This window comes from Rhododendron vialii, chromosome 2a, assembly GCF_030253575.1.
Source record: "Rhododendron vialii isolate Sample 1 chromosome 2a, ASM3025357v1".
Taxonomy (NCBI): Eukaryota; Viridiplantae; Streptophyta; class Magnoliopsida; order Ericales; family Ericaceae; genus Rhododendron; species Rhododendron vialii.
The window spans coordinates 2,091,664-2,101,037 of NC_080558.1; the positions used below are offsets into that span (position 1 = coordinate 2,091,664).

The 9,374-nt window shown below is 38.1% G+C and overlaps 2 protein-coding genes across 3 annotated transcripts; one reads left to right on the forward strand and one right to left on the reverse strand.

Moving 5' to 3' along the window:
* The first annotated feature begins 2,183 nt into the window (after positions 1–2,183).
* LOC131316632 (kinesin-like protein KIN-14E) lies at positions 2,184–8,922 on the forward strand. 2 transcript variants are annotated; one of them, XM_058346062.1, is made up of 8 exons: positions 2,184–2,496; positions 3,623–3,733; positions 4,095–4,204; positions 4,328–4,386; positions 6,454–6,494; positions 6,573–6,659; positions 6,755–6,931; positions 7,025–8,922. In XM_058346062.1, the coding sequence occupies exons 3-8, from the start codon at positions 4,103–4,105 to the stop codon at positions 7,060–7,062; spliced, it is 504 nt and encodes a 167-aa protein (XP_058202045.1). In that variant the 5' UTR covers positions 2,184–2,496; positions 3,623–3,733; positions 4,095–4,102; the 3' UTR covers positions 7,063–8,922. The 2 variants fall into 2 exon arrangements, with proteins under 2 accessions (XP_058202045.1, XP_058202046.1); XM_058346063.1 differs by having other exon boundaries at positions 2,184–2,493; positions 3,068–3,733.
* Positions 7,992–8,581, reverse strand: LOC131316633 (kinesin-like protein KIN-14E). The gene is made up of 2 exons (XM_058346064.1): positions 8,346–8,581; positions 7,992–8,163 (listed from the first exon to the last, which is right to left on the reverse strand). The coding sequence occupies exons 1-2, from the start codon at positions 8,579–8,581 to the stop codon at positions 7,992–7,994; spliced, it is 408 nt and encodes a 135-aa protein (XP_058202047.1).
* Positions 8,923–9,374: the final 452 nt, after the last annotated feature.

Sequence of the window (9,374 nt, forward strand, 5' to 3'; positions counted from 1 at the left end):
TTTAACCTTGTGAAAAATTAAGAGGTGTTACAGGATCCATCGTATTAGAAAACACAACATGAAGGAGTACATATCGGACATATTACATTCGCAAGAGTGAATCCTCAACCACTCTCTCAACCTCTCACCACTCAATTGAGTATTTCACCTAGTGTCATCAAAACAAAGTAACAAACCAAATCACTTTTGCTTACCCTTATACACAATCAGGTTTGCCTCAATTACCATCATTTTAATGCTAATCTTCGTTCAGGTTTTTGTGTTGCTGCGAATTTGCAAGATTTTGAGATTGAGTTTGAGGTTAGGAGATGGAGAAAGGGAGGATCTTGTTTCATCTATTGATTTTCCTATAGCAGTTCGTTGGTCCAAGGTTCTCTCTGACCATTCTAGGAACAACTTCAACAAAGCACTAGAGAAGATTACTCTAGAATCTAGGACGGTCTCCAAGATGATGATGTAAGTGGTGTTTATGCTATCTCTCTGATTTTTTACTTGAATTCATGTAATTATTTAATGTTGCCTTCATTCGCAGATAACTTGGCAGCCTTAGCCTAACAGAAGGCTTCAGGCTTTGCCACTAGACGACTGCTGTTCGAGGCAACAGACGGTGGTGAGGTCCAGGATTGTCCTAATTTGCTATGAAAAAGCAGTTTACCACAGGCCTGATGTGGCTCCAAAGCAGTTCGGTTATAAATCAGTGGTGGTGACTGACAAGATGATTGACGTCAAAGTTCGCGGTAGGAGTGGGCCAAAAAACCGAAAAGGAAGGGATTGGGGGGAAAAATACAGCGAGTATGTGAGAGTTTGGAAGAGGAGGACTTCACTGGGCTGCCTCATCATTGAAGGTAATAATCCATTAAGTGCATACTAATAGGAGTGGATGAAATCTGTTTTAGCCATTTCTTACTGATTTATTGTTTTATTAAGTTGAATTGGCTTTTGTAGGATGCTTATCTCTTTGATGTTGAGCGTGGAAATTGTTTTTAAATTTTTTTCTTTTCTTCTCTTCTTTTCGTTTTTTTTTTTTTTTTTGTGTGTGCGTGGGGGGGAGGGGGGGCTGGTGGTTTGGTTTGCTGAAACCGTTTTACTTGGCAGCAAGGGAAATTGCTTGGATAAAGCTTCACTCCTTGCGCATTTTGAATTGGAAAATTTCCTTATCGTTCTTTCCTAGAACCAAATGCTGGCCAAGTGTCAAAGGCTTTTCTTTTACATTTCCTTTCTTTGTTTTAGGTTAAATGGGGATTGAAGTATAACTTTGTTATTCTTGTTCACTGAATCAAAGGAAGTTGGGGTCATAGTTCTGAATACCGTTTTGGACAGGGTACCGGTTTTCCCACTGGTACGGTACGTACTGGTACCGGTCAGGTACCGGGTACCGTTTCGGATTTACCGCAACTACAATATATATAATAATTATATATAATTATAATTCAAAAAAATCTCTCATACCATACAATTCATCATAAAATACATCTAGTCCCACATTGCTTAGTTACAAAACTCTTTTCCACTTTAAATGACTTTGCACACTAATAAACTTGTGAATGAGGACCTAATGAGAGGTCTCCCGCGCTAGGAAAAATGTGCCGTTCACGGATTATTCGCGCGCAGGGGGGGTGCAAATCCGGGATCTGAGCCTCGCGCATGTACTATGGTTAAGCCACGTTTTGCTAAAATTTTGAAAAACGTTTTTTAATTTTTTTTTGGAGAGATAACCCAGGAAAAAAATCCTCCTGAAACGTTTTTTTTTTTTTGGGACCAGATTAGCGTAAAAACAAAAAACAAAAAAAAAACGCTGCAAAATTTCGGGGCCGGTATTTCCCGAAAAGTCCGGTACCGACTGGTAAGGACCGGTATTGGGACCGGAACGGAATTGGGGGTTAGGGTACCGGTTCTTCGCCAAAACGGTACGTACCGGCCGGTACGGAACGGTATCAATAACTATGGTTGGGGTGTTAGAAAATGCTGGTGGGGAGGCTTCAGTGGAGGCAACATTTTCTCCAGGAGGGGATGCATGCCAAACTGACAAACTGACGAGCACGGTGATTATGCATTATCATACTAGTCGGCAAGAGAAATTGCTTGAACTAGTCTTAGAATTCTTTTTGAGCTAATTTTACTTGTTTAAGTGTCAGTTTGAGCGACCCTAGTGCAATGATTTATAAAATTCAAGTGGTAGAATAGTATGTTGAAGCTTAAAGGGGGAGAGTGTAAAATTTTTTAGTCGTAAATCCATTTATACCAGAGAAACACGAGTTCTCTGTTCTCGGTTTTCGATTTTCCATTTTCTTCCCATTTTGCTCTCTCTCTCTCTCTCTCTCTCTCCCCCAAGAACTAGCTAAACCTCTCGAACCCACATAGATTCCAATCAATCCCACCACGTATTGGAGTTCTCGAGTCCTCGATCGCGTCCAAAGAGCCCGGAGGAAGTGTATTTCGCATTTGGAGGCTAGGGTTTTGCTTGAGCTTGGGTTTTGGCCTTCGACCTTTGAGGTAGGGATTTCCTTGCTACTTTTATGTGTTTATGAGTAGATTTGGTGTTTGAATCACGCAATAGATCAGTGTATGGAAGTTTGGTGTTTGCCCCTTTGGAACCTACTATCTTGGGTCAGTCTATATATATATATATATATATATATATAGACTGACCCAAGATAGTAGGTTCCAAAGGGGTATATATATATATATATATATATATATATTTAGTTGTTAAACATTGTTATTCTTTGTTATTGATCCTCGATGTACAGCTTTCTATGGTAATAATTTAAGTGGGTTTTGCTTGGTTGTGTGCCGAGAGAGAGAGAGAGAGAGAGAGAGAGAGAGATGCGTGTGCGTGTGATGACAGTATTGACTATTGAGTCTTGGCTTTTAGTTGTGTGTGATTTGTGCGTGTGGTGAGAATGTTGGGTCATAAGTCTTTGTAATGGGTTTAAGTACCAGTTTAATCCTTATAGCAATAGTATTAGTTTATTATTTATACATGTGGATACTTTTAGTGTCATGTGTTTCTTACTTTCCAAAACCATCCCTTCTTGCACCCTTTTCGTCTTTAATGGCTATAAAGGCTTGAGTCGGCACGAGAACTTATGATATGTCATGAACAACGAACGATTGAAATGGTACATGAGGACACTTGATATGATACGAAGACACATACTAGACCCACCGACAGGTGAGGTGCTAAGCAGGGGTCCACGGTAGCCCATCGAATGACCGGTAGGGGTCCACGGGAGCCCATCAAATGACCGCTAGGGGTCCATGGTAGCCCATCGAATGACCGGCCGGAGCAATTGCTCATTGAATGATTTTGAGGTGAACTAAATTCTCAACGATGAAGAGTACTCGCTCATGACACTTGACGTAGACACGTGAATGAGATAAAGATTTATAAGTTGACATTGTGGGATTAAAGGATAGGGGTATGGATACGAGTATTTTAAATTGGCTTCTTTCCTTCGAGTTTGGATAATATCATCTTGTTTTTGTTACCAATATCTTGTTTTCATCATTGTCTTGTCTTGCATGCGTTATTTATGTATTTGGTCACCTTATTTGCATATAAATGTAGTGTCAATTTTCCTACTGGGCTAGTGTAACTCAACCCTTCATTTTTCAAGTGCGAATCCGAGATGATAGCATGGTGTGCTTGATGTGCATTGTTTTGAGCATCTCTTGAAGGCTAATGGGTGAAGTTACTAGGAATCTGTTGTAAAGGCTCATTTTGGGAGATGTAATGTAACTTAAAATCTCATTCTTTTGACTATGACACCTTGTAAACTTTTAATTATCCCCTCTTATTTTGAAATTGTGAAGTACTGGGTTGTAGTGCCCACATATTGTAACTCTTTGAAACCTTGGACTTGAAATGATAGCATGAAACTCTCTTTTGGGCTATTAATCGTAAAATTGTGAGAACTTGACCTATGTAAAGTTATTATTATTTATGTTTAAAATTGAGGGCGTGACATGCCAAACCGATGAGCAAGGTGATTATGCATTATCGTACTAGTCAGCGTGACTAGGAAATTCCTCTTACCGATTTGTCGGTTTTGAATGGAACCTGTTTGATTCTTTCGATCCTCTCTTTCCAGATCATACTATGGACATACAAGCGAAAACCTTGAGGAAGATTTCTAGCAGTTATGATCGTGATAAGAAGTTTTGGGCCATGGCAGTTAGTAATCTGGAGGAAAAGATAAAGGTAATGGGTTTAATTCTCTTTGCAAAATATCGAAGTAATTCACATCTCCATGTTTTCATTTCTAGCTGTGCACATCTGAGTGTATTATGCTCTTAATATGCATCACTTTTTATTGCTGCATAGGTGATGAAAGAGCAGCATTTTCAGCTCTCTTCTGAAGCACATAAATGTGCCAATTCAATTCCCACTACAACACGAAAGGCCTATTGCGAGGAAATATGGCGAGGAAATTCAATTTCGTTGCTAAAAGTACACAATCTGCGAGGAAATCCAATTTCGTCGCTAAAAGTTACATTTAGCGAGGAAATTTCATTTCCTCGCCAAAAAGTTACATTTAGCGAGGAAATAATAAAATAATAATTTCCTCGCAAAAAAGTTACATTTGGCGAGGAAAATCTGTTTTCCTCGCCAAATGTAACTTTTTGATAAGAAAATATTTCGTCACCTTTTTTAGGATTCATTTTTTTTTATATATATAAGTTATTATTAATTATATTCCTATGTATTTTGTAATATCACGACGGTATGACATAATAAACTATACCATTATGAAATTTATTAAAATAAAAAGTGTTAAAAGGGAACAAATAGTTTTCATCACCAATCGCATTGAATTGGTGAAGAAACCTCGTATTTGTCACTTTTCTTATTCTAATTAGCAATGAAAGATATCTTGAAGTGTAGGTATCGATGATTTTTTTCATAATAGTGAAAAACTCAACAGAAGATAAAGTTAAAAATATCTTAAGTTACTGATGTACGTTGTATTTAAAATATCTCAAAGTTGGATCATCACAATTCTATTTTCAGAACATCTACATAAAAATGCACTATTTCACAAAAAATACACTATTTCATATGTGTTGTGCATTCATGCTGTAATTTTTTTTCCTCTGTAAATAGTTTGTTGATTTTTATTTAAACCAACTTAGGTGATTGTAATGACATTCCTTTATAACCAGATAAATATGTTAAGTATTAATTTCAAATGCAATTTTGTAAGTATCATGGATACTTTTATTTATACATATACATATTGTGTGTGTGTGTGTGTGTGTGTGAGAGAGAGAGAGAGAGAGAGAGAGAGAGAGAGAGAGAGAGAGAGAGAGAGAGAGAGAGAGAGAGAGAGAGAGAGAGAGAGAGAGAGAGAGAGAGAGAGAGAGAGAGACGTTTTAAAATTTAAAAAAATTTATTAAAGATTAAAAAACTAAAAAAGTATTGTCTTTAGTGCTTTTAGGATGATCTTATATGAATATTTATAAATTTTGTTCATATTATTATAGCGATGATGAAAAAAATTACAAGTCTATAATACCCTTTGTATTTGGCAAAAAAGAAGGTCAAACTCACTTTTAAAATTAGAAAATGAGGGTGATGCTTCTTGTTATTCATAATCTGATATTAAAATATTAGTACTAAGTACAAAAAAAAATTTACCCTGAAAATAACAATTAGTGGTTGAGATTCACTTTGATATATAGGGTCCCACAGATCAAACTGAATCTCAACCACTAGTTGTTTTTTTCGGGGCACTCTGAGGTAAATTTTCTTTGTCCCTAACTTTTCATTAAAATATATCTCAAGCTTATGACGACAAAATTAATCTCATTCCATAAAAGTTAGGATTATCCCATAAAAAAATGAGAATAATAACACATATTATTAGTTCTTCAAAAGTTGTTCGATAAAATTGTTGTGCTAGCAAAAAATTAACTTGTTCAAATAAAGTTCAGACACTATAAAACTACAAAAAGTAGAAAGACCAAAATTAATGTTGAAAAAATTAATTTGGAGTGCTGAAAGAGATAATATATAAATAAAGTTTAACCAATTTCACAGAAAGTACAGTGTAGCGTGGTTGGTAGTTGCTTCGCGTGTTATGGGAGAGGTCCAAGGTTCGAGTACCAGCAGCTGCAAAAAGCGCGGAGAGAACTTCTGTTTTGGGATTCTTTTTGTTTAGCGAGGAAAAAATTTCCTCGCCTATTGATAAATTCGTAGCCTATATGACGACAAATGGTATTTGCGAGGAAAATATTTAGTGAGGAATTTAAGCATTTAGCGAGGAAGAAATTCCTCGCAACACGTCAAATTAGGCGAGGAATTTATTTTCCTCGCTAATACTTTTTGCGACAGGGTTTTAGCGAGGAAAACTGGCGACAAAATTTTTCCTCGCTAATACATTTTGCGAGGAAATCAGGTGCTTTTGTGAGGAAACTAAATCCTCACTATAGCCCTTTCGTGTTGTAGTGTCCCGATTGGACAATAATGATTTCTGCAGTTCAGTCCCTGGGTAGGTTTTGAGTTATAGGAAAACTCTGCACCTCAGCTTTTTAATTATGCATTAATCTGCGTGCTTATCACTTTACAGTTTCTCATTGTGAGGATCTAAAAGTCAAGTACAATGAGGAGCATCAAGAACAAAGGAAGCTATATAACCAAGTTCAAGAGGCAAAAGGCATGTTCAGTATTTTTGCCAAGCACATTATACGTCTTTTTCATTTAAAATATGAGTATCGTTTATTGGTGCTGATTATTGCTTTTGAACATCAGGCAATATCAGGGTATTTTGCCAATGTCGTCCTTTAAGCAAGACAGAGGTTGCAGCTGGGCATGCAACAGTTGTTGACTTTGATGCAGCCAGGGATGGGGAACTTCGGATTCTGACGGGTGGTTCTACCAAGAAGAAGTTTTCATTCGACCGAGTTTACACACCGAAAGATGATCAAGGTACCTCTATGTGCTCCTGCTATGAGATGACTCACTCTTGACATTTTCCAAATGGCAATGGAAAGTTGATGTGTTTCATGTTTCTTTTGACAGTTAATGTGTTTGCGGACACTTCACCATTGGCAACATAGTGTGTATTCACTTACGGGCAAACAGGAACGGGTAAAACGTACACTGTGGAGGGTACTTAGCAAAATTGAGGAATCAATTATAGGACCGTTGAGGAGTTGTTCAAAGTTTCCAAGTGTAGGAGTGCCACTTTTACCTTTGAAATATCAGTTAGCGTTCTTGAAGTCTACAATGAGCAAATCTGGGACCTTCTGGCTATGTCTCTGCCATCAAAGAAGTAAAATTACTTTTTATAAATTCCTTGCATATGCACATAGAATAACTCAACATAGCTATTATACTTTTTTAGGCAATCTAGAGTATGATCACATTTTAGAATTTGTGAAGGCAACGTAGCTCGATTGAGTTAAAATCACGACATAATCATATGTGATACTATTGTTGTTGTGGTATATTAGGTTGGAGATAAAAGTAGATTTGGAAGGGTTTCATCATGTTCCCGGAGCAGTGGAAGTCAAAGTAGAGGACACAAATAAAATCTGGGGTGTACTGCAGACCAGAAGCAGTGCCAGAGCCGTTGGATCCAATAATGTGAATGAGTATAACAGCCGTTCTCATTGGTAATGAATTAACCCCTTAATCTTTTTCTCATTATAAGTTTGTTTCGTTTCATTTCCTTTTTCTGATTCTTATTATTTAACGTTGCTTTCCCTTTTTTTGAGTATACTTTATATTATCCTAGAAATAAGTATAGTTCTTGCAGAAGTAGCACCATAAGGCGATAACTGCACGAGTGTTGCTTAATGCTTTATTGATTTACTTTTGCATCACTCAAGCTATCACCTTATGGCGCTAATTCTGATTCTGCATGGACTATACTTCTACCACGATACAAAGTATACTCAAAAAAAGGGGAAGCAACTTTAAATAATAGGAATTAGAACAAGGAAATGAAACAAAACAAACTTATAATGAGAAAAAGGCTACGAGGTTAATTCATTACCAATGGAAACTGCTGTTGCTCATTCACATTATTAGATCCAACGGCTCTGGCTCTGCTTTTGGTCTGCAGTACACCCCAGACTTCATTTGTGTCCTCTACTTTGACTTCCACTACTCCGGAAACATAATGAAACCCTTCCGAATCTACTTTTATCTCCAACCTAATAAACCACAACAACAATAGTATCACATATCATTATGTCGTGATTTTAACTCAACTGAGCTACGTTGCCTTAACAAATTCTAAAATGTGATCATACTCTAGATTGCCTAAAAAAATTATAATAGCTCCGTTGAGTTATTTTATGTGCATATGCAAGGAAATTATAAAGAGTAATTTTACTTCTTTGATGGCGGAGATGTAGCTAGAAGGTACCGGATTTGCTCATTGTAGACTTCAAGAACACTAGCTGATATTTCGAAGGTAAAAGTGGCACTCCTACACTTGGAAACTTTGAACAACTCCTCAAGGGTCCTATAATTGATTCCTCGATTTTGCTGAGTACCCTCCACAGTGTACGTTTTACCCGTTCTTGTTTGCCCGTAAGCGAATATACACATGTTGTAGCCATCCAACATAGAGGCACCGTCTGCTTCCTCCTCAGCAGCTGCCTCTCCGGAACCACACAGGTGTTCACCATCGTCCAGGTCCGCCGTCTCTCCAGCCGCTTTCCTCGCCGTCTAGATCTCGTTGAGAAGAGTCGCTGGCGAAGCAAGAATGGGTCGGAGAAGAGCGAAAAGTCGTTTGGCGGTGAATCTGAAGGGGCCGATTTGACGTCTTCGTCGACAACTGCTTCGTCGATGGTGTCCTCCCCAAATTCACAGGGCTCGTCCTCGTCGATCCGCCCCATCCCCACGCTACAACTCCTCGGCACCACCGTGGCCGACGCTGTCGAATGCCTCCGCATCTGGTGCCCGCGGAAAGAGGATCCGCTGCCCACCCGATTTCCTTCAACTGCTCCATTTCAGTTTCTTCATCTTTACCCATGTTCTTCATATTTTTCCCCTTAGTTTAGTTTTTAAACGTTTATCAGGCAATCCAAAAAAAAATTATTACACCACGTTCGGTAGCCTTTTTCACATTTTAAGTCGCAATTGTGTTTGACTGCGAATTTCACACTGCGAATTTTGAGGTCGCCGGAAAGTCACCGGCCGGAGGTGTTTGCCGGCTGGGAGTGGTTGTGCAATAGAGGTGGGAGGGGTGGTTGTATTTAATGAAGGGTAAAAGGGTAATGTTCATATAAGATTATCTTTAAAAGTAAATAAAAATTGAGTTTGCCCTAAGTGAGAATTAAGTCTAAATTTTCTAGACCCACAGGTAATTCTCTTTATTAGCATAGCTGTTTCCAGCTGTTGTTCCCCTCCCGAGGGC

Bases quoted from the DNA above. Each gene is read 5' to 3' on its own strand.
- LOC131316632 (XM_058346062.1), top strand. From the start codon at position 4,103: ATGGACATACAAGCGAAAACCTTGAGGAAGATTTCTAGCAGTTATGAT. The intron at 4,387-6,453 runs TCCCACTACAAC...CGTGTTGTAGTG, and splicing joins CATAAATGTGCCAATTCAAT to TCCCGATTGGACAATAATGA. The intron at 6,660-6,754 runs GCATGTTCAGTA...TTTGAACATCAG, and splicing joins CCAAGTTCAAGAGGCAAAAG to GCAATATCAGGGTATTTTGC.
- LOC131316633 (XM_058346064.1), bottom strand. From the start codon at position 8,581: ATGTTGGATGGCTACAACATGTGTATATTCGCTTACGGGCAAACAAGA. The intron at 8,164-8,345 runs GTAAAATTACTC...GTGGTTTATTAG, and splicing joins ACATCTCCGCCATCAAAGAA to GTTGGAGATAAAAGTAGATT.